The following is a 24,952-nucleotide window of genomic DNA, read 5'->3' as shown; positions in this document are numbered from 1 at the left end:
AATTATTAAAGGACACTTCCACCCAGAGCGATATTTTGAGTTAATAAGAATATAGATACATTATTTATGCTTTTCATGTATTTTAACAATAATGAGAATTTGCACTTTAAGTGTACAACATTGAAATCCCAAATCATCAGAAAATGTAAGTAAGGAAACCTGAGCAGATGTTGGTGCTACTGGCCTTGGATAAAAGAAAGTCCCTCTGCTTTCTTCACCACTATGCGGATATGACTGCATTTCAGCCTCTGGCTTACTAGTATTCGCCATCCAATCTGCTGAAAGTGTTCTCATATCAGAGAGAATCCTGACAACAATGCAAAAATGTGGAGCATTTAGAGACTAGAAGGATCATAATTAGACCCAAATCCAAGTATCCAAATCAGTTATGTAAGACAACAAAGCATTATAATTTAAAAGAACTATTACGTATGCCGGGTCTGATATTCGAGAGACTACCTCTTTGGCTTCATATAAAAAATTAAATGTTCCTCAAATGCTAAAGCATTTGCATAATCCAGAGGCATGGAATACCCAACACAAACAAAGCATACAAAGACCAAAAAGGACCGAGAACAAAATTTCTAATCCCACAAACCCCATGTGGTCTTCTTACCCATTAGTAACCAAAATCACTTGTAAAATATAATCTTAGCCACCCTACAAGGTACAATTATATTTTTTTAATCCTTTTTTATGTTTTTCAATGACTGACCCTAGCTTCAAGTTTGTGCAGTTCTTCCACCACTCTGGCTTACCTTTTTATGTTAATTTCACCCTTCAACTAACGTGTGTAGCTCCCTTGCTTTCCCATCATTTTCCCCAATACATCCCCAAAAACTATGCAAAAACTGTTACTTGCTGCCTTTTTGAATCTAACAATTGATGTGTTTCTTTGCTTGGTTGTGTCTGTTTCATCACTTCAAAGTGGAATTGTATGCCTCTGCATGTTCAGCATAAATTACTCGATTTCAAATTGTTATCCCAAAAAACCTTTTTTAGTCTTCTTCAAGGTCAACATCAGAATGTTATTCCTTACCGAGTTTCATCACTCTAAATTGTCTCTTCACCTTCAAGAGTAGCTTTCATAGAGATTAACTGGAGTTCTACGGAATACTGCAATTTATCATTCAATTATTAATTGGAGACTAACTGTGTCCTTTCTTTGATTTTCTCATTAACGAAATATTTTTTGCTCATCCCAGAATAAGTTATAAGATATAACTATGTACGAAAAAAAAGGTTACAAGAAAATAATTTCGCTTGAACTTCAGAATAAGATCTGATTATACCCTCCCCAGACCCCACTTGTGGGATATATAGGGAATTTTTTTGTTGAACTTTGGGAATAAAATGTTGCTTTATAGACAAGCTGATCACTAAAGAAAATCTCTATCCTAGTCCAGTCGAAACATGCATGCAACGCTTGACCAGGATGAACATACTTAAGAGTTTTTCATTGACGTAATAAGAGAAAAGAGAACAGTAAGAAAAACTTTCAAAAACAAAAAAAAAAAAAAGAGAAAACGGTTTCCACCTAGAAAGGTCTTTCTTTTTCCGAAAGGTAGTCCGCAACATTGTCGCCAGCGTATTTTGTACAAAATCTTGCACCTCTGCATGGATTGTCTCCCACAAGGCATCGGTCACTGAAGTGTCCACCTTTTGCATCATTGACCCAATACTCTTGATGTAGCTCACAAGTTCAACCAGAGCCTTCCTTTCTTCAGCACTATAATTGTACCGTACCACCTTCATTTCAATTTAAGAATATTAACAGATATCATGTCAGATGCATTATAAAGGAAGTAGCTCTCTTCAATTTTATTTTTCTGTGTTGGGGGGGGGGGGGGGGGGGAAGAGAAGGAGAGGAAAATCAGCTACATAAAAATTATAATGAAACCTTTTCATAGTCGGAAAATGCTGCAGGCATGTCATGTGACTCTATTGGAACAGGATCCTTGCATGGACGAGAAAATTTCCAAGCACATTGTTCCCAAACTCGTGCCGTCCATCTGCTTAAGAGTTGAAAACCTTCAACAACGATGTCATAAGTATTTCCTTTGACTTCCTTAACCCACTCACCATCCACACCATCAATTGATTTTAGCAAGACAAGCTGCAAAGAAAGTCGAGAAATAATATGATCAGGGACATTCACTAATGAGGAGTTATATGCAACATAGCCTGGGTATTCACAAAATACTAGTTTACTGAATTTTCGTTTTTCATATCTTCGGCAAAAAAGTAACTCGAAAACGGAGCTTAGTTAGATTTCCTGGTTCAAGTTTTTAGGTAAATTCTTCTAGCAGAAATTAGTTTTTTTATAACCCGGAATCTCTGAGAGCCAACGGTGCACTTTGAAACTCAGTGGAAAATGGTTGCATCCCTCCTCTAATTCTCAAAATGTGCCCGCCCCTCTACCCTTCTCCTCTTAAATAAGAGGCTTTTGTTTGCGGCAGGGTTCAAACCCGTGACATGCGCCTAACCCACACATCATGGATTACGCTCTTACCACTAGACTAAAGCCTTGAGTGTCAGAAATTAGTTTCTTTTTCAGTTACAGTTCTTAGCAAACTAAAATTCTCCCTAAAAAACTTTTTTTCCAATTGCCACTAGTGTTTTGTACAACTTCCTTATCCCATCCCCATGTTCTGCCTCTTCCCCTGCCCAAATACCAGAATACAACTACTATGCATCAGTCTCAAACAAGTTGGGACTGTTTACCCCAACACCATCATAAAAGAACAAAAAGAAGAATGTTGACAGCCAGAACACTGTTCCAGACATATTTTAAAAGTAAAGGAAAGAAATACAACAACAACAACCCAGTGAAATCCCACAACGTGGGGTCTGGGGAGGGTAAAGTGTACGCAGACCTTACTCCTACCAAGGTAGGACGGCTGTTTCCGAGAGACCTCGGCTCAAAAGTAGCATAAAAAGAGGTCAGATAAGGTTAAAAAGTTCAAAGCGTTATGGGAAAGCAAATAACGAATAACACAAATAACGAAAGCGACACAGATAAAATAGAGTAATCAAAGTACAGAAAGTAATAGAAAGATAATAACAGAAGTCAGAGCACAAGAAATTATAGTGTGCTAATGCGCCTACTAATACGGAAGAATAACGAGACTATGTACTAGCCTTCTACCCTAATATGGGTCCTCCACACCCTCCTATCTAAGGTCAAGTCCTCGGTAAGCTATAACTGCGCCATGTCCTGTCTAATCACCCCTCCCCAATATAAAGGAAAGAAATAAAAGATAAGAAAAAGGATAAGAAGTGACAGTTGGTTGTCATGCCATGCCAATGCTAAAGAATAGATCACTTTTTTTACTTCCATATTTCTCTACTTTTCCTCCATATATTTATCACAACTAAATCCATCGATGTGAATTCAACAAATTTCTGTATCTCCCAATCTGTCCTTAAAAATTAGTTTTAACTTGAAATTTAGATTCAATAGTCCCTGCTGTAGCAATGAATTCCTCATATTAATTTGTAAGGAAAATTCATATTTGAAGTACAGGACTGATCAATAGGCTACACAAAAAATTAAATTAAATTAAGAAGTTCAGTAAATTCTAAAATTAACATGCCCATCATACATCTCTAAGCTAAAGATCTCTGTTACATGGATGTTCCATTTCTCTTGATGTACTCCTGACGGACGATGGAACATGAGTATGGGTGCTTCATGCTAATGTCTTAAAATAGAGCAAAAACTGGTACAAAAAAAAAGGTGTGTACCCTTACAGACACCTGTGTTGATGCGTACCTGTAAACAAGTCTATGTAACATTGCTGGAAAATACTTTTATTTTATACGTTGAAATCAATCTTGTTAAGTGTGAATCTTAATTATTTTTTTATTTTATTGAGATTTTAACTGTGAATCTATTTTGTAGCATCAAAAGTCAGATATGTAATGTATAATTATCATAATATTCAAACTCTTCTTAGTTACTCCGTTTCAATTTGTTAGCCTTAATTTCCTTTTTAGTCCATTTCAAAAAGAATGTCTCTTTCCTTATTGGCAACTTTGTAATTCTAACTTTTCACTTGACATGTTTAAGACCACAAGATTAAAGGACATTTTGACACATTCTACATATATTTAGTTTAGGACCATAAGATTCAAAAGACTTCTGTAGTTTAGGACCATAAGATTCAAAAGACTTTTGTACTTGCTTAAATTCCATGCTAAGTCAAAACTAAACAAACAAATTGAAATGGAGGAAGTATAAAATAGTTTTAAATTCCTAACTCGAAATAGTTAAAACAAAGATAATGACGTTTTGACATGCTAATTACTAGAATCTCAGAGTAACCACAATTAACTTTTAGGTATAACCAAAACCAACGATGTGGCCACACATGGTGTAAAAGGTGAAAAAGATATCCGTTTTCTCAAAGCCTCAAATATAAATAATATAATTTTTGATGACTAAGAAAATTCTATCAACCAAAGGAGAAAATCAGGTATCTTAAGAGGTTATCATCTGTGGACTTCAAAACACTTTACACATAACTATCAACAAAATTCACCCAGTCTTTCATAACATTGTTAATCAGCCTTGATCAAAATATTGCTATCCATATGTGTGCACTTGACTTGTTATCAACTCTAGTGAACCATTATATATATATATATATATATATATATATATAGAGAGAGAGAGAGAGAGAGACAGAGTCACCTGACTAATGGCTGAAGCAAAACGAACAGTGAAGTCATCATGATCAGCACGGATCGCCCCAATATGGTTGACAATCAGATATTGCCTCTGATAAGTAAATGGCGTTAAGAAATTACTTAAGGTAATCCCTCAAAAAAATTCTAGTGGATAGTACAAGAAGTTTATTAGACAAAACAGAAGAAACAGAAGGAAAGTATATTTAGATATAACTTATAAGCTAAAATACAAATTGAACTCCTATATATAACATGTACTTTCCAAAGACCTAAAGCATTTAACTCAGAATAAAACTGAATGTGAACTGCCTAATATTTTACAAAGTAAATTGTAATACTTGCATATCTAGTAAAAACATTTTAAAAATGGCCAACTGTATTTTAGTACTAAAAAAGAAATAATATCTTCATTTGAAGGCCAAATAAGTTTCATGGATTCAAACTACTATGAAAAGAGAGAGAGAGAGAGAGAGAGAGAGAGAGAGGAGGGGGGAGCTTCAAGAAATGAGTACAATGTGAAACCACTTTAAACTAGGATAATATTCTCCTTGGCTGTGGAACTTCAAAGTGATAATGTCCATAGAGAAAAGTAATAATTTGGGACTGTTGGTGAAGAGGAGAGGGAAAAGTTAAAATAAAAAGAAGGAACCAGACATTGTAAGCCTTCTTTAACTATTTCCTACAAAAAAACATTAGATTTTCGGTTGATAAGATTCAACTGGAATACGAAAAGGAAAATACAGGCGCTAAAGTTCTATTCTGTTTCAAGAGAATCTGTTTACAAGTTATCAGCAGTAATAAGAAGTAAATTTCGGAAAACCAAATCTGACTCACATGAACCCAAAATTGAACAGCATCAAAAGCAACAAAGGAAGATTAAAGGTCAGAAACAGAGAAAGGATATTCTTGTGCCTCACGCAGTGGCAGCTCATGAGGTGCTGGAAGAGTGAGAAGGCGAGTTTGTGCAGAAAATTTAGGGAAGTATGTTGATAACTCTTTTAAAATCGCAGCAGGAGACAGGTGAAGATCTGGGAAAGCAGGTACCACAGGATCATTCTGCATAAAGAGAAAGGTAATAAAAGACATTTTCCAGGGTCTCGAAAGTATGCAGTATTAAAGTTTATATCATAATAAGAAACCGAACATGAAAAAAAGATAACTGCACTCAAAGGTTCAGTTCAAAATTTGCACAAGAACAAATGAACATACCTTAAATATGCTAATAAGTCTGTTGATTTTCACCCTTTTGTACAATGATTCACTATCTTTCTCTGATGATGCTGCTAGGACAACAAGGACAGGCAAAACACGAAGAAGTGTGTGCCTCTCCGGAAATAGAAGTGCAAAATTCAACTCCAACGACTCGACTATGAAGACAATGAGAACTTGAAGAATGTCTTCAACACTATAAAAAGTCAAGGAGCTCAGGGAAAAGCAATGCACAGAAAATGAGTATATAAATTTCACATACATGAAGAAAAAAAAAATTACCACCAAAGTAAATGACATTTCAACAAAAAAAAAAATTGCAAAGAGCAGAAATTAGCGGTCAGATGACAGACATCCTGAAAGCAATGGACATTTGCTGGCTTATTTAAGAAGTGTCGCTTTTCCATCATTTGTGCTATACTCAATCAAAGTGGTTTAGTATTAAAAGGTACTTCAGACACTTGAAATGCAAGGCTAAAAGAACTTACCAGTGATATCAAGGTTGGAATGTTGATTACCTTTCTAACATAAGATCCTCTCAAATGGATTCTATTCAGTCCCAATGTTTAAACCAATCTAGCAGGACATCCCAAGTTGGCTACATCACAAACTGGTTATTGATCCTACTTTTACATCAGGTGCTCTCTCTAAGCATTTTATTTTTTTGATCAGTAAATGAATTTTCATACATAAACATGGGCTGACCGTATACAAGGGGTATACCAAAAGGTAAAGAATCTACAAAAAGATATGATTCTATACAAACTCCACCCAATCTTCTATACAACAAGGAACTCTATGGGTGCACCAAAAGAATATGAGGGACCGGAGACTACTCAACTCAGTAAAAACTCGACTCCACCCCTCCATGTTTTGCCTTCAGCACCTTCTTCCAAAGGGTTTGATCCTCCTGTGACTACATCCATAGCCATTTCATAAGCATACTTACATTGTGGGTCGTGAGGTCTTTGATTCCCAGGCCACCTTGGGACTTTGGTTGTGTTATTGGTTTCCATTTTACCAAATGAAATTTTTGAGTTTTATTGCTTTCTCCCCAAAAAATCCTTTCAACTTTGTTTTGATAATTGTGGTGTCCGGGCCAGCTTTATGCTCACCTCGACTAATTCCACGGGATATCTGCCACCTGCCACCTTCCACCAACAACAGGTACTAGATAACTCTGTCCACCGATGTTAGGACAAAAAATTCCTTTTAACTGTATCTATCAGTTTCAACACAAGCATGGGATAAGGAATAGGGACAGAATATAGGTGAGTAGACTATCTATCAGTTTCAACAACTTAACTTTGTCTAGAAACCCATCAACTTGTAGCCACATGTTCTCAAATTTGAACTTTGAAGTGAGGAGATTATTTCTCAATCTCCATTTTCTAGCATTATGGGTTTATGATCTGAGAACATTTGGGAGAACATCTGTTTAACCTTCCTAAAGGTGTTGCTCCATTCATTATCTATTAGGAACCTGACTATTCTTGATACTTGTAGTGTGTTTTCACCCCTAGACTAGGTAAAGGCTGCACCTTGTAAAGGCATGTCTATAAGGCACTGATCTTCAATTGTTTCTGAGAAGCCTCTGCCTTTGATCTTCTGGTGCAGTTTAACCACGCGGCTCTCATATCTGCAAACATTAAAATCACCCCCCATCACCCACTGATCATTCCATAGTCCTCTGATTATGGCGAGTTCATCCCAAAGTTTCTCTCTCTCGGGATTATTGTGAAGGCCATAAACCCCAGTGGAACACCACCTAAAATTCTCCTGGACACTTTCCAGCATATAACAAATTGTGTAGGATCCGTGTTGCACTCCTATACAGCTCCAACTTCTCTTGTCCCATAGTATTATCTCCCCACCACTACTGCCACTAGATTGTAATTCAGCCCAACCAATCCATCTAGTTCCAAACACCTGTTGCGAAAAGCTAGATATCCATTCCTTAATTTTGGTATCTTGAAGGCATACAGTATCTCCCACCTGCAATAAGCTAGATGTCCATTCCTCAATTTTGGCTTTTTTGAAGGAATACTATATCAGCTTTTCACTTGCGGATAAAAGATTTCAGAGTTTCCTTTTTATTGCTTTCATTTAACCCCGCACATTCCAAATGAGCATCTGTAGCTTCATTTAGAATAAGATTTGAAAACCCTACCCCTTCAGTGCTATCACCCCCTCTTTCAGAGTTTCACCCCATCATAATTGACCAAGAATTTTAAATTTCTCCAACTTTATATCCTTATTTGATCTCTTTTTTCTTTGTTTGTTTGCATGCTGATTTTTTTGCCGTAGTTGTAGCTGCCTCCTTTGCTTCATACGCTAGATAATGACCAGAAATTCATGCTCGAAGCGAGACATGCTGACACCGAAAAACTTACATGCCTTTATCATTAAACATTTTGGTCCACCTCGAAGGCACTATCACATGGGTTTTGAATTGTGTGAGAGTTCGAACCTACTTGATTCCATGGGAGAGAGACATACTAGAGTGAGAAGAGCAGTCGGAGTTAGGTTGACTAACCAGTGGTCTCTCTGGTGCTGGAATCACACTTCTGAAAAGTGTTCGCAACACAATTTCAAGGTCCGCCTCATCATCTGCATCGGAATGGTCATTGCATTTAGTCTCAGCTGAGAGAATTGCTGGAGAGGCACTGATTTTGTGCAGGGAATTAATTTCATCAGATAGCGGGTCGGGTCTAGCATCCGATATAAGAATGGTAAATCAGTAGGCACAAGGATCTAAATTTAAAAAGGCCCACCAATAACATGAGATTTATCATGACAGATCTTAAGGGTCATGAACAGTAAAACACATGCATCCAGTCATAAATACATACATATGCAACAAAATTCACTCAATGCAGCAACATGGTGGATTCACATTCCTCTGGGTAGATAACCTTCATTTGAAGGATACTTGTTCACCCGGAACATCTCAACATGCAAGTTTAACAAAATAGCCCACCTCGTGCTCAAGAAGATCTGCAAGTATGTATCAATTCATGTTCAGCACACACAAATACGTGCAAGTTAACATGATTCAAAAACTTAACGTACACAAGAAGTAGATATGTACCTGTAAATCATCCAACTCCTCCCTCATTGAATCTGTATCTTGCCACTGCACACTAACTTGTGTGAATGTCCTGGCATATTGGATATGACAAACAAATGAAACACTTTCAAATAGGAAGTTCTATTAAATGGATGGTTGCATTGAAATTCCTGGCATTGGAAAAAGTACAAAAAAGAGGGGAAAAGGATAACAACCATATAACAGATTTCTTTAAGCCACTCCATTCAATCGATCAACTAAGCTTAATCCCTAACTAGTCTGGTGGACTATATTAATCCTCTGCATTTATTGCGCTCTATTCAGGCTCATTTCATTCCAAATTTAGGCTACTTCAATGTAAACATAAAATTTGTTGATTGATACTTCATGAGATCCTAAATTATTTCTCTAATGCAAGCACCCAGAACAAACAAACAATTAAATAAGATTTTGTGAGACCTTTGGCTTTTACCATTTCTTCTTGGCCATTGTTCTCTCTTTTGCACCGTGAGGGGACCACCAAGATTTGGCCCCTTCATCCTGGTAGACTGGCAGTTCAAAGTTCAAAACCAGGATCTTGCCTTTTCCACACCCTTTGATAATCTGGGGAGGGGGGTGTTGGGGTTACCTCTAATTTTTGGTGGTTACACAATTTTTTAGATGCCACAACAGATCCTATGTTTTCAAGACCTCTTTCAAATTGAAAACTCAGAACAAATATTTGGCGCAAAGAGTGACCACACAGTATACACTGAACAAGAATATACAACACCTTAGAAGATATTACCCCACAAATATGCTACTAAGAGAGTTTCAATAAAATACGCAAATAAGAAATTCTTGGTCGTAATCAACTTACAGAAGACCTGCTCATGAAGTAACACCAAGCATGAGGTTGTCGTGAAAATGAAAGAACTTTTATCATCAGTTACATTGATTTTCTTTTAAATGATCACTTTGTTCAAATACTTCCCTTGTTCTTTTTTTTTTTTTTTACAAACTGGCTACTTAATACTTACCTTGTTTTTTGATTAACAAACGCTACCAAAACTGATAAAAGCATTCTATTTTTAAGTAATCAATTTATAACATGTTAAGCCTTTGTGCAATCGATTGTCCTAACAGCACGGATGGAAAAGTTGAGCACTCATGAAATACAAACAACTAAGACACATATTTACCTTTTGTACCAAGAGAAGTCATTAGGTATACTAGCTTTTGCATTTTTAAGATGATCAAGCTGGATCAGAACATCAAGTAATTTCAGCATGCACCTGCAATAAATTCATTTGAAATTTATGCCTCAATGATCAGTGAGAAGTTAGTGATTCAAGGGCATTATGGAAAACCAAGAAAATACACCAAACATATGCTCAATAAAACAGAACAGATAAACTAAATGAACTAGTAAAGGTGCAAGTTCATTTTCACACTAAAACCTCAGCTGTTCTCAACTGTATGCCTTTTCATCTTCCTTTTTTTTGAGAAATCAGGTGGTGCGGCATATTTGAAAGGAGAATTCATCAAGTGATTTCGATCTGTGCAAATAACTGGTGTCTACTTGCATCACAGAGATTAATCAAACAATACTGCAAGACAAAACATCATCTCCAAAAGAGAAAACACATATTGGTTTTTTAGGTCAAATCTATCTAGAGAGGAATTGACTGCCTCACCTAATTTTAAGTCTCAAGTGATAAGCTATGTGTCATCAGATCAAATTTTCAGCAGCCGGACCAAGTACTCCATTTTGTAAATCTCGACTTATCCAAATTTGTCTTTGACACCTATCTAAATTTTTGAAAATAAATTCTGCTATGTAAATAAAGCAGTTTCCAATTGTGCTAATAAAGAAGAGACCTCTAACAGAAAATTGACATGTTTCCGAAGATCTTTTTTTCAGATTTGGTAAACCTTAATCCCCACGCAAAAAAAGCTGTACCCAGGATAGTGGTTTATTTCTACTTTGCTACATTGGTGACTCAAACCCCCAATCTCATGATTGGAGGTGGAGGGCCACTTTCCCTCCTGTCAACATTTTCCAAGATTATACACACCCTAAAAGAAGCAATAATCATCAAGGATGTGAATACGAAATAGTAGCATGTAATCATTACCCATTAATAAAGAATCACAATTCAGAATAAAGAGAATAGACTAATCTATTTTAGAAGTATAAGAGAACAGACTAATGAAAAGATAAAACACGTGTACAGACCAAAGATGAGTTACTGTGGGACCATTAATACGACGCTCAGGTCTGGAAAAACGTTGCATGTCAGCTGCCAGCTGCATTGAGACGGATCGAGCAGAAAAGCTTGGGTGAGAAGAAATCTCTATCATTAGTATAGATTATAGATTAACAGAATAGCCAGTTAAAACCTTTGATGCAGCGGATGCTTGCCATCTCTGAATTTCACGCAGACGGCTCATTTCCAAATCCAAAACTTGATAAGTTTCGAGATACAGGTCAGCCTGACTTTGCTTCATAGAATCTGGAAGCTGCAATACTTACAAGTTTTTTAAAAGAAAAAGTAGGAGAGTGGCAAAAAGATGGTGCAAACATCAAATAAATATGTACAAGGAAGAAAGATTAACAACTTCAATCTGCCATTAATTTGTCTAAATAATTGAACAAGAAACTTTATCTCTCAGAAAAATTAGCTTTCAGCACTAGTTCTCTTGCTGGGGCTTCATATACCCATCTAACTACACAATATACATCCAAACAAAGTAAAAAGGAAATGCAAAACTAGATAAATTACATTTTTTGATAACTGAGAAATCTCTGAGGACCAACTAGCACACGGTTCGAAATTTGATGTATAATGGGCTCACCCCTCTACCCTTCTGCACTTAAATACCTGTTTTTTCCTCATAGCAGAACTCAAACTCTTGAGATGCGCCTAATTGACAGTTTGAGTCATCAAGAGATAAACTCTTACCACTGAACCAAAGCCCGGGAGTAGATGAAATACTTAATATCACGACAACAATATAGCTCAATAGTTTTTTTTTTGAGAATTAGTACTGTTGTATTCTTCAGCATTAGGATGCTGGCCACCATCAAAAACATGTTACAGGGGAGTGAGATTCAAATCATAATTTTACAAAGTACCTAGGAAATCAACCAATTCCTCTATTTCCTCTACAGTTTTGTTTACACCAAAAAGATAAGGTTACCAGGCAGTTCCACTTCACATCATGAATGGACCTGATCTTTTCTTCAAAGCACCTTCCACTTCTCTCCTTCCAAATTGTCCACCATATGCATGAAAGTATTATCCTCCACCATTTTTTCTAACTCTTGCTTCCCCCGCTTCTAATCCAACAGCTCATCAGATCAGTTGTATGCTCTGGCATTGTCCATATTGTCTTTGTGAGACTGAAAAACAGATCCCACATTTGTGCAGTGAACTTACAGTGTAGGAACAGGTGATTATTTGTCTCTCCTGTTTCATCGCACAAAAAACACCTAGTCACCACTACTCTCCCCTTCTTTTACAGTACTTCATGAGTAAGGCATGCCTTCTTAACTACTAGCCAAGTAAAGCATCTTACCATCGCAGGAGCTATAATCTTCCATACATTCTTCCATATCCTTAGCTCTTCCTCCTACATAACACTATTCTCCCTCTTGTACAAATTTTTAATAGAGAAACTTTCTTCTGTAGTGTCTCCACCTTAGCTTGCCAGGTTCCATTGTGGTTCTAGCAAAAAATTTCACTTCATTTAGCAAACTAGCCACCCTTTGCACTTCTCCATCATTTCGGTGTCTTCTGAAATTGAGATTCCAGCCATGGTTAGACCAACATTCAGCAATATTTATCTCTTGATTCCTGCATAACATCATGAGATCTGAGAATCTATCCTGCAGTGGAGCTTCACCTAACCAATTGTCCTTCCAAAACCTGGTTCTAAGGCCATTGCCCACCCTAATCCTAGAGTTCTCCGGCAACTTTGGTCATAGTGCTCTAATTGTCCTCCAAACACCCACCCCATATGTAGTATTTACCTCATTTGAGCACCACGGGTTGGTTTGCATACTTACGGATAATTGCTTGCTTCCAAAAAGAGGACTCTTCTTCACAAAATCTCCAAAGCCACTTCATCAAAAGGCTGCTGTTTTGGGTCTTCAAATTCCTTATTCCCAATCCTCCTTGGTCTTTGCTAGATAGAGTCACTTCCCATTTTACTAGACTATAACCCCCTCCTTCTTTATTCCCTTTCCACAAAAAAATCCCTTCTTAATATGTTCAGTTTTTTCACCACACTGGCCGGGTTGAGAAACAAAGACATCACATAGGTGGGCAAGGAATCCAACACTAAATTAATCAGTGTGACCTTCCCCCTAAAGATGAGCACTGTGACTACCATTGGGCTAGTCTCCTTTCAGACTTCTCTATAATTCTATCTCATATCTCTAGCTCTTTGAACTTCCAGCCTAAAGGCATGCCTAAGTACTCAGTGGGCAGAGTATCCACACCACATGCAAGCACACTTGCAAGAGACTGAATGTTTGTGACCTCTTCGATAGGGAAAATGCTGCTTTTCCTCCAATTCACCTTTAGACCAAAGATAGCTTCAAAAACCACCAGCATGGCTCTAATATAGCTAACCTGCTCCACTACAGATTCACAAGAAATGATTGTGTCATCTGCATATAGCAGATGACATATAAGTTCACAAATGGCCTCATAAGGGCTGGTCTTGGTATTTTGTCCCCATAAAAAAGTCTTACAAAATAGCCTCCATTCATTTAATGAAAATTCATTGAACAAAATTACCCTCCAAACCTAGCAAAATAAAGGAAGTTTGTATTTTGATAACTACAAAAATAGCCTCATTCTGTTTTCTTACGTTTTTTTCCTTCTTTTTTTTCTTTCTTTTTTCTTACGTTTTTTTCTTCAGAAACTTACCTAAATATACCATATTTAGAAAATATTTACCATTTATAGCTATATAATTTTAATACACTTTTGATACATAGTGCAGATTTTCTACCAAAATAAGCCTAATACATTTTAAAACACTTGTAATAAATCTATATTGCATGCAAAATTTGCTTTTGTAGATAGTGTAATACATCTATATTACATGCATGATTCGTTTTTAATACATAGTGTAGTTTTTTTCATCAAACCAAGTATAATACATTTTAATACATTTATAGTACATAGTACAGTGGCTATAGATGGTAAATATTTTTTTAAAATATGATATATCTAGGTAATAAATAAAAATATATGTTTAAAAGCAGTAAATATTTTTATAAGAAGTACTCAAAAGGGAATTATCCCTTTTTTCTTTTCCTTCTTTTTTTCTTACGTTTTTTTTCCTTCTATTTTTTTCTTTCTTTCTTTTTTGTCTTTTTTTCTTTCTTTTTTGGTTGCTTATCTTTATTTTTTCTTTCTTTTCATTTTTCTTTCTTTCTTTCTTTCTTCAATTATGGAACTAAAAAAAACTATCTATTTTATACTCTCTTTTTTTAACTTGGTAACTTGTATTATATCACATAACAGTATATGGGTTGTACAGAAACCTTATATACAAGTGTACTCCTGATTTCACTTCTCTATGTCTAAATTGAGTCTAGCACATCAATAATAGACACAGTGTCATTTGAGTATAACTGATTACACCAAAAAACTAAAAGTAAATTGCAGTTTAGTTTAACTTTCTGCACATTGCTCTCTATGCTCTCAAAACATCTTGAGTTCCTCTCTTTCCAAACAGCCCACCACCCCGGGGTAATTCTCCATCTACCTCTATCCTTAGCATGTACTCTTGCTTCCTCCCAGCATAGTAGTGTGTAAAATCCCGGAAGTTGAAAAGTCGGAAAACGAGGAACAAAAGATGAATTCCCGAAAATCACAGCTTTTTGGCATTAGGTGATGACGACGAGGGTCATCACGGACCGTATTGCTCACCACGACCGTGGTTAAGATCCAGGAGTTCAGGCCCTGCAGGGATGGGACCACGACAGGGACCATGGGTCGTGGTGAACACCACGAGCCGTGGTGCCCTCCGTGGTGACCCCTCCCCTGAGACCCTCTGAAACTTTTGCAAGGCCAGGACCACAATCGAACCACCACGGGACATATTGCCCTTCACGGATCGTGATGGGTTCTGTGGTGATCACTACTGCAGACCCTCATGTCAGGTCTCTCACCACGACCCTCACACGGGTCGTGGTGACCTTCACGAACCGTTATGGTCCCCGTGAAAGGGGGCCTCTAGATTTCCTTTTAACCAAGTTCAAGGCACTGACCACCACCACCACCACGGGCCTTGGTGATGTTCACGGACCGTAGTGGGTCCTCCGTGGAGTCCCAGTTCTCAATTTTAATAAAGGTTATTTTAGTCTTTCTCCTACATCTCACTAATGAATATGGACGGGTTTAGGAACTAAATTCCTAACTATTAACTACCCTAAAGTCTTCTAACCCTAGCATTCTCTCCATAATAACAAAAATCATAAAACCTTCTCTCCTAAGTTTTCTCTCAAGGTCTTCTTCTCTCTCAAGCAATTCAAAAGGATTCTTCAAGATATTCTCTATAATTTAGGGCTCATCAAGGTCAAGGTATGTGAGACTTCATCCATGGTTACCTTTCACCCATGAAATCCCAAAGATTTCTCTCAATTCTCATATGATTTCTTCAATTAAAAGCCCTAATTTCATGATTTGCATTGGGTATTCTCAATTATGATATTCTTCAATATTATTAGCCTAACTATGCATAATTCACATCATATTGCATGATTTCAAGTTGAATTTCAATGACCCATGTTATATACTAGTTTCACATATAATTTATGAGATATGATCATGATTTTTAAATTATATACTACGAAAGCTTTATGCTATGAATTAAAGATGTTTTATGCAAAGAAGTTTATGAGTAATGTTTTTAATGATGTTTCAAGCAAGTTTATGAGAAAGGGTGACTTGAGATCCTTGAAGGTGACTCAAGACTCTAATGAAAGAGTGAATTAAGATCCTTGATGAACAAGGTGACTTAAGACTAACGATAATTGTTTTTATAAAAAGGATTTGTAATGATGGAAGGCCTACACCCACATTACATGAATCACATGATAATGAGCTATTCCTATGAACAAGTTTATGAATTTTGATTATGAAAGGCTTATGATTATTACAAGTATGAATTATGATTATGACATGATATGTATTCCGTGGGATGATTTACTTAGCACCAAGTGGACTTTGAGGTGGGGGCTCGACCTAAGCCCTAGTAGCAACCTCTAGTCTCTTAAACTACGTTGCCACCGTAGGTTTGCCAATATGGCCTACCTAGTGGATCCACATATAGCACATGGTGATAATAATTGGACAGAGACAACAGACTCCACCTTGGCAAGTAGCTCTCCCCTTCTCGATGTGGGGATCATCAGATTCTATGTAATAGCTCGCGTGGTCTTAATGTCGGTTACGACTCCCACATATGTAAGTTTTATGATGATTGTGAGATTCTTTTGATGCACTGACCAATGAGATAAATGTTGCTGATGTTTTCATGTTTACTCATGCTTTTAAAGATATTGGACTTGCATCCCATGATTCATATTGATTATGTTCTATGTTTATTGTTCATGCATATTCTCACATACTTAGTGCATTCCATGTACTAATGCATATTTCTTGCCTACACATTGTATCATAATGTAAGGTCCAGCGATCACGTTCATCCTCCTCCCGCTCGTGGCTAGAGTTGTTATTAGCTCCTTATTGTTGGTGAGTCCTCACAGTTTGAGGACGTGACACTTATTTCCTATCTTGACAGTTGTTACTTCATTTCGCTTATGTGTGCGCTAGGAGCTTGTCTTATGCCCCCATCGAGTTATTAGAGGCATGTTAGATAGTTGGGAGTATGTTGTCTCTTGTTTCCGCATTTTGAGACTTATGATCTATTTGAGATTTAGCTTCCGTATCTTGATTTAGCTTTAATGCTTAATTACCTCATGTATGCTCATGAATGTTATGCTAAGAGGCTTGGTTGGGGTCCTTCGGGATTCTAATCACCGTGTTACGACTAGGCCCTAGGTCGGGTCGTGACATAATGCCTCAGCCACCTTCTTAGGCCTTGTCTAGGAGATGCCTTTGAGGCTTACGAATATTCTCCACAGCTGATGGGTGAACATGCAATGTAAAAACAGATGGTTAACAGATTCAGATGTTTCACCACACAGGAAACACCTGGAACACAAGGTTATCCCCCTCTTCATAACATTGTCTTGTGTAAGGGCTGCTTCCTTAGCCATTAACCAGACAAAACAGGAGACTTTGTGAGGAATTCTGCTTTTCCATATTTGCTTCCAAGGCCATCTTGAGCACTGTTGATCTGTCTGATCCATCAACTTGTAGGCTTTGTTGACTTTGAACACTCCCTTGTCATCACCTGTCCACCAATAATCTATCCTCTCCTGTCTGTAGTCCAGTGAAGGTGTCCATTGTTTAAAAATTCAGCAACTCTCACTACTTCCCAGTCATTAAGCTGCCTTCTGAAAGTGAAATTCCATCCTTGTGGTGACCATAAATCTGCTGTAGTGCTTTGTTGAAACATAATTAGGTTGTAGATGTCAGGAAAGAGATCTTCCATTTTACCTTCTCATGCCAAATGTCCTTTCAAAATCTGGTCTTGCTCCCATCCATTACTTTTGTCTTTTGAGTTACTTTTTACTTCATTCCACAAGCTTCTGATGGACCTCCTGAGGCTAACCCCATAAGGAGTGGTTACTTCTTTAGTTATCCAGTTGTCTTTTTCATCATATTTAGCACCAATTACTTTCCTCCATAGTATCTGGTTGCTGTTTGCATACTTCCACAACCACTTCATACTAAAAGCCTTACTTTGCAATTTCAGATTCTCTATTCTCAGCCCTCCATTTTTCTTGCTTGTCATGACTTCCTCTCATTTAACCAAATGGAAGCTTTTCTTCTCTTTGTTGCCCTGCCACAAAAAATTCCTCCTGATACTATCCGACCTCTTAATGAAACCCCCCCACCCCCCTCTTTGATAAGTATTGAAACTTTCACTAGGCCAATTTCTTCTCACACTTCTCAATCACACTATTCCATAAGTCTATGGACTTGGATTTGGCCCCCAAAGGCATTCCCAAGTATGTAGCAGGCAGAACTCCTATTTCACCACCCAGAATTGATGCTAAACAACTCATGTTATTTATTACTTCATTAATAGGATACATCACACTCTTCCTCAAATTGATATCCAAACCAGAAATACCTTCAAATAAGACCAGAATCACTCTTAGATACTTCAGTTGTTCCTCCTCAACATCACAAAAAATAAGGGTATCATCTGCATATTGCAAGTGTGTCACTTCTAATCTCCCAGCACCTTCTCTGGCCACATCAAAGCCCCTTAACCACCCTCTCAAGTTAGCAGTTTTATCATGTTGTTTAAACCCTCCATAGTGATCAAGAACAAAAAAAGTGACAAGGGATCACCTTGTCTGAGACCTCTTTGGGTTTGAAGAAACATGCAGGGTTCCCATTGATGAGTACTGAGAATCTAAAAGTTGATATGCAAAACTTTATCCAGTTCAACAACTTCTGCCCAGAACCCATCAGATTCAGCATCTTCACCAAGTATTTACAGTTAACATGGTCATAAGCTTTCTCCATATCCAACTTACATAGGACACCTGGCTTCTTTTGGTCATTTCTGGAGTCCACTGCTTCATTTGCAATCAGAACTGCATACATTATCTGTCTCCCTTTAACAAAGGCCATTTGTTCTGAGTCTACCAGCTTGTCCACCACCCCTTTCAGCCTTTCAGTCAGAACTTTGGAGATCAGTTTGAAGATGCTACCAATTAGACTAATAGGCCTAAAGTCCCTCAACTCCTTGGCACCTTTCTTTTTGGGTATAAGAGCTATAAAAGTTGCATTGAAAATCTTCTCAAAAACTTCATGTTTATAGAAGTTTTGAAAGGTGTCCATGATGTCTTGCTTTACCACATCTCAACATGTAATAAAAAACCCCATATTAAAACCATCAGGACCTGCTGCTTTGTCAACTGCACACTACTTCAAACATCTCAACACCACTTTCCTCAAAGTTGCTTTGCAGTGCCTAATTATCTTCTTCTGTTAAGACAGGACATGGCACATTTAGGTACTCAGGTCTCCACTGGGATAATTCCTTATACAACCTTTTATGATATTCAACAATTTCCCCTTTAATTCTGCTTGGTTCTTGATTCAATTCTCCCTGTATCATAAGCTGATCAATGTTCTTGTATCTCCTATGTGCATCTGCTATCTTGTGAAAGAATTTAGTATCCTTATCACTTCCTTCAGACATAGGACCCTTGATTTTTGTCTCCGGAGATCTCCTCCTTTTTGATCAACTTCTCATATTTCATCATCAATTCAGATTTTTTGGCAGACTTCTCATTAGTAAGGATTCTGTCTTCCCTCTCAGCTTCTAGCTCAACCAGCTGTTCAATCAATTTCTTCCTTCTGTACACCCAAATTTCCCTCTTCCCCATTCCTCCATTCTTTAAGTTTAGTCTTCAGGGCTTTTAGTTTGCAGGCCAATCTATAGTCAGGTTTTCCTAAGTTTGGGGGCGGAACCGGGAGCTACCGGTACTGGCACCGGTCCATCCAGGTCCGTTATCGGTTCTGTACCAGTCCGATATGCTCCGGTTGGGTAACGGGTGGGGGGGGTCCGGGATAGGGAACGAGACGGGGGGAGAAATATACCGAATCATCCCGGTCCGGTTTGTGCCGGTGCCCGTCCGGTTCGGTCCGGAACTGGGGCGAGATTTTTTGAAGAAAAAATTATTTTTAAAAAAAATTAAGGGGTAGCCATTGGGAACAGCTAGTGGGGCCCACCCAACGGCTATTTCAGCCAAAACACCCCCTACCCCCAAACTTATTTTGATATCCTAAAGTTATTAAAAATACATTTAGGTCCTATTTTTTTAACTATAAAAACCCCTGACCCCTTCATTATTTATTCATACTAATTTTCTCTAATATTCTACTCTCTCAACTCTCAACTCTCTCAAGTGTTCTACTCTCAATTTTGTTAATTTGATTAGCTTGAAAATTTTGGTGGATTATTTGGAGCATCTTCAACCATCAAGTTTCATCTAACAATTTTCAGCTTTTACGCAGACATTCGCTACATTCGTTCCAACTTTCATCTCTTTAGTCTTTACTAGTTTACTTATTTATTTGTTTGCATTTAATTTTCGTACTATATTTAATTTGCCTAATTCTAAAATTTTAATATGAATTCCGGTGATAAAAATATTGCAAAAAAAGGTTAAAAAATTAATTTTTGGTACTGTTGCTAATGCATCAACCAGAAAAAATAAATTCGGTGGTAGTTCTTCTAAATCTAAAACTAGACGACCACAATTACGAATTAATACAGATGATTATACGCATGTCGATGAAACTTGTTTTGATATTGATAATAATACTCAATTAGACCATGAATATTTAGAAAGAAGGTTTGGTAATTTTAATGAATGCTTTTGATGATGATCAAACTAAGCCACTTACGGCTACTAGTCCCGCAACTAAACTCCCCACTCCCGCTCTCGCTCCCCCTGTACATCCTACTAGGGCTAAGCCTAAGCATGAACGTAAAAAAACCTATTGTGTGGCAATTTATGACTCAAAGTGAGGATAAAACTCAAGCAATTTGTAATAAATGTAAACATGTTATGAACCATAGAACTGCGGGAAAGGGGGTGGTACAGGACATTTAAGAAATCATTTGATGGGTTGTTGTAAAAGAGAATTTGTGGAAGCTAGCGCGATAGTTGTCGCAATAAAAAATGGTACTCCCCTTCCTTATGCATCTGTAGGAGTAGGGGGCTCTAACATGGTCCAATCGCAATTAAACCCTTCTAATGTTTCTGGCCCTAGTACACATCGGTCATATAGTAGAGAAAAAGATCTTAAAGAATTAGCTGAAATGATTGTTGTTACTGGCTTGCCTTAAAGTTTTGGTGAAAATCCCGATTTTATTCATTATATTAAATTAGAGTATAATCCATCTTTTAATGGTTTTTCAAGCAACATGATTAAAAAGCCATTTTTGATTATCAAGGTCAACATTTTCATTATCTTCGTTGTTTATTTTATTATAATACTTGTAAAATAGCTATCACTTCTGATATGGGTCGTAGTGTTAATGGTAATGATTATTTCACAATTACTGGCCATTAGATTGATGAAAAATGGAGCATGCAAAAATGAATTTTAGGTTATAAAGTTGTGAAATGCAAAAAACCGGTAGTTACATAACTCAAACTATTGTAGGATTTACAGAATTTTATGGAATAACTAATAAAATAATTAGTGTCACCCTAGATAATGCTTCTAATAATACATCTGTTGTTGATATACTAAAACCGGTACTTTACCATGTTTATAATGATGGTTTTCATATTAGGAATGTTGCACACATATATAATTTAATTGTAAGAGATGGTATAGCAATGTATAATAATGGTTGTATAAAATGTGAAACTGCATGTCATTTTATTTTTAAATGTAAAGTAAAATCTACACATAAAGATTTTGAAAAGCGGTGTCATGAATTTAATCTTCCACCTAGAAAATTTGAAAAACAATTTCTACTAGATGGAATTCTTTACATGAAATGCTTAGAGTAGCTTATGAATATAGAAAGCCTTTGCAAATGGTTTGGATTGCTCATAATTCAGATATGGATTATAAACTTAAAAGTGATTGGGATGACGTAAAAGAACTTATAGAATTTTTAAAAGTTTTTTTCTTAGCTATAAAACAAATATCTTAACTTTATTAACCAGCTATTTGTTCAATTTTACCAAAATATTTGTGCAATTTTCACTAAAAAAATTTATTTCAGAAATAATCAAAAAATTTAAAAATTTCGTTTAAGGCAATGAATGAAAAAAATTTTAAAATATTTTTTTCCTATTCCTCAAATTTATTTAACTGCTTGTTTATTAAATCCAACATACAAAAAAGTAGGTGCATCACTAATGGTTGAAAAAAATTATTTAAATTTAGATATTCAAGATGACGAAAAACCTAGTTTGGCAATAGTTAAAAATAGCATAAAAACTAAAGCTACAAAATTATATGACTTGTATAATTCTAGTAGATTAAATGAAGTAGTATGTCCTGAAGAACCCGAAACATCTAGGTGTAAATATTATGAATATAATATTGATAATATGTTAGAAAGTTATCTTGGTTTTACTTCTAACGAAAAAAATGATTTTGATGAATATCTTAATAAGGGAACGGAAAGCATTAAGGATGCACAAGGCAAACCTGACCTTTTGGATTGGTGGAAGAATCGCGGCAAGGCATTTCCAAAACATCAACGGGTGGTTCGAGATGTTTTAGCTATTCAAGCATCTTCAGTAGCTTCGGAGGGAGCTTTTAGAGCAGCCAAATTTCAAATAGGAGAGCATAGGCATTCGTTCGCATCAGACAGCTTGGAGATATTGGTATTGTTTAGGGATTGGATCAATGTCAAGCGAAGGAATTATGGAAGTCTAAGTTTACCTACCCAATTTGAATATGATGTAGATAATATTTTGATAGATTCTAGTGAAAACGACATGGATCCATTGGAGGAACAAGCACTACAACCACTTCCGGATCATGTTACCAAATAAATGTTAGAAGATTTAAGACTAGACTATTTTCAAGGCTACAAATATTAGTATGATAATTCGACGTCTAATTAAAATAGAACCCTTCCTAAAAGGTGGCTATGAGATTAGGTCCTCTTCTAATATTTGTAAATTGTAATACAAATTGTACTACTTAATTTTTTATGAATAAAATCATAGGTTATTCGCCTTAATTTTTTTGAATTATTGCCATCAATTTAATTCAAGTCTTTTTTATGTATTTCAATTTTCAAATGCTTCAAACTATAAAAGTTTGAAAATTTTAAATTCAAACTTAAGTAAGTAAGTTAGTAATAGTTTGTAAATTTTAAGTTTGAAAATTTTAAATTCAAACTTAAGTCTTAAGTAAGTAAATTAGTAATAGTTTGTAAATTTAAAATTTGAACTTTTAACACTTAAGTTTCAATTTTAAACTTTAAAAATTTGAAATTTAATCTTTAAAAGTTTAATATTTAAACTTTTAAAAAAATCTAATTTATTAAGTTATACTTTTGAAAAAAATATAAAATAAATTATATATTTTGGAATTTTTTTCAATCATAAACATTAAGTTAATTTAATTAAATTTAAAAAAAAATAACACAGAAACCCAAAATCCGGTCCGGTATAGAGACGACCACTATAAATTTTACCAGTATGCCCGGTACCAATACCGATCCGATTTCGGACGAAACCACCACATTCAAGACCGGTTCTGTTCCAATCCGATTCCGGAGGATTCCGGTCCGATTGTACCGGTTTCGGTCCCGTTGCCAGCGTTAGGTTTCCTAGTGAAATTGAAAGAAGACCACCATTCTCTGACTTTGTCAATGAAACCCTCAAATTCTAACCACCAATTTTCGAATTTGAAGTAGCTTTTTCTCCTTTCCCAAGATCCCCCTAATATAGCTATAGGGATATGATCTAAACTCAACCTCTAAAGTGGAATTTGTTCCAAATTCTGAAACTTGTCATCCCATTCCTTTGAAATTAATATTCTGTCAATCCTAGAGGTTGCTTCATGTTGGTTCCCTTTGAACTAGGGGTGGACATAAATACCGAAAAATCGAACCGAACTAATTCGGTTTTCGGTGTCGGCTCTTCGGTGTTTCGGTCCAGTGTCGGTTCTTTTTTTCAAAAACTTCGGTTCTTCAGTTCGGTGTTCAGTGTTAGGATCACAATTCAACGGTAATCAAACAACCGAAGTTTTATTAAATAAATATAAAATAATATTTAAAATTTTATTACTTATATATTTTGACCCAATTCCACAATGTATTACTTTATGTTGTTAGTTTTTACTTTGAAGTGTGAACAACTAATTGGTATTCTTACTTATTAGTTAATGGCTATTTGGGCAATGAAGCGTGAACAACAACTAATATAAGTTATAACTTAAAAGACAAAATGTGAACGGTGAACTACCTTTTGTCCTTTTTATTTTTCATTTGCACTGAAAAATCATTTTAAAAATACCGAAATAAGCCGAATTGAAGTTTAAAAAACTTGAACCGAACCGATCTAGTTTGGTTCGAAATAAGGTGCATACTTTTTCAAAACCGAACACCGAAGAACCGAACCGAACTTTAGCAAAACCGAACCGAACGCCCACCCCTACTTTGAACCAAGTATATGTGGCATCCTCAAGTTTCAAGTCAACTAGATTCATGTCTTCAATAAAATTAGAGAATTCCTTCATATACCCGTTGTTCTTACTGTACAATTCTTCTCAGATATGTACCTTGTTACATTAAAATCACCACAAATAGCCCATGGTCTTTCCATCAGTCCACTAACTGCGCTCACCTTTTCCCACAGTATTCTTCTTTCCTTGTAACAGTTGGAAGCATACACTCTTGTGATGTGGCATTTACATGTGATGGAGTATGCCCCTATTTCTAAGATTTCCCCCTTTCAGGCTCTCTCATCCCACAACATCAAGATCCCCCCCCTCTGAAGTCTTCTGCTTTCAGTCACCCCTATTGCTTCCCCTCCATTGTATGGACTCCTTTTTAAGAAGCTTTAACTTATTAGCTAAAATATAGGAGGGTCTGCCACTATTGGGAAAAGAGCTCCACCAATCTTTGACTTTGTCTTTAAAGCCCTCCACTTCTAGCCAACAATTTTCAAATTTAAAATAAGATTTCTTGAAATTACAGTCCCCACAATTGAGGAGGATTAGATTGTGATCAGATTCTAGCCTTGGGAGTAAAGTTTGTCTGGCCTGAAGAAAAACATCCTCCCAGTCTGCTGAATTCAGAAACCTATCAATCCTAGAAGCACATCCTCCAAATAAAGGAGGA

The 24,952-nt window shown here is 36.4% G+C and overlaps 1 protein-coding gene across 1 annotated transcript in view; it reads right to left on the bottom strand.

Moving 5' to 3' along the window:
* The window catches only part of LOC129902790 (protein PIR), a 60,502-nt gene that overhangs the window by 29,238 nt on the left and 6,312 nt on the right, over positions 1-24,952 (bottom strand). The window contains exons 5-15 of the mRNA XM_055978196.1: positions 11,354-11,473; positions 11,190-11,260; positions 10,153-10,245; positions 8,993-9,062; positions 8,834-8,898; positions 5,902-6,097; positions 5,597-5,748; positions 4,697-4,790; positions 1,901-2,116; positions 1,538-1,749; positions 160-307 (exon numbers count right to left, since the gene is read on the bottom strand). Of these exons, the coding sequence (XP_055834171.1) occupies positions 160-307; positions 1,538-1,749; positions 1,901-2,116; positions 4,697-4,790; positions 5,597-5,748; positions 5,902-6,097; positions 8,834-8,898; positions 8,993-9,062; positions 10,153-10,245; positions 11,190-11,260; positions 11,354-11,473 (1,437 nt within the window). The remainder of the gene's footprint in view (positions 1-159; positions 308-1,537; positions 1,750-1,900; positions 2,117-4,696; positions 4,791-5,596; positions 5,749-5,901; positions 6,098-8,833; positions 8,899-8,992; positions 9,063-10,152; positions 10,246-11,189; positions 11,261-11,353; positions 11,474-24,952) is intronic.

The sequence above is a fragment of the Solanum dulcamara genome, chromosome 9 (genome assembly GCF_947179165.1).
Source record: "Solanum dulcamara chromosome 9, daSolDulc1.2, whole genome shotgun sequence".
NCBI classification, from domain to species: Eukaryota; Viridiplantae; Streptophyta; class Magnoliopsida; order Solanales; family Solanaceae; genus Solanum; species Solanum dulcamara.
The sequence above is the reverse complement of the archived record's forward strand: the minus strand, read 5'-3'. Positions and strand labels throughout refer to the sequence as shown.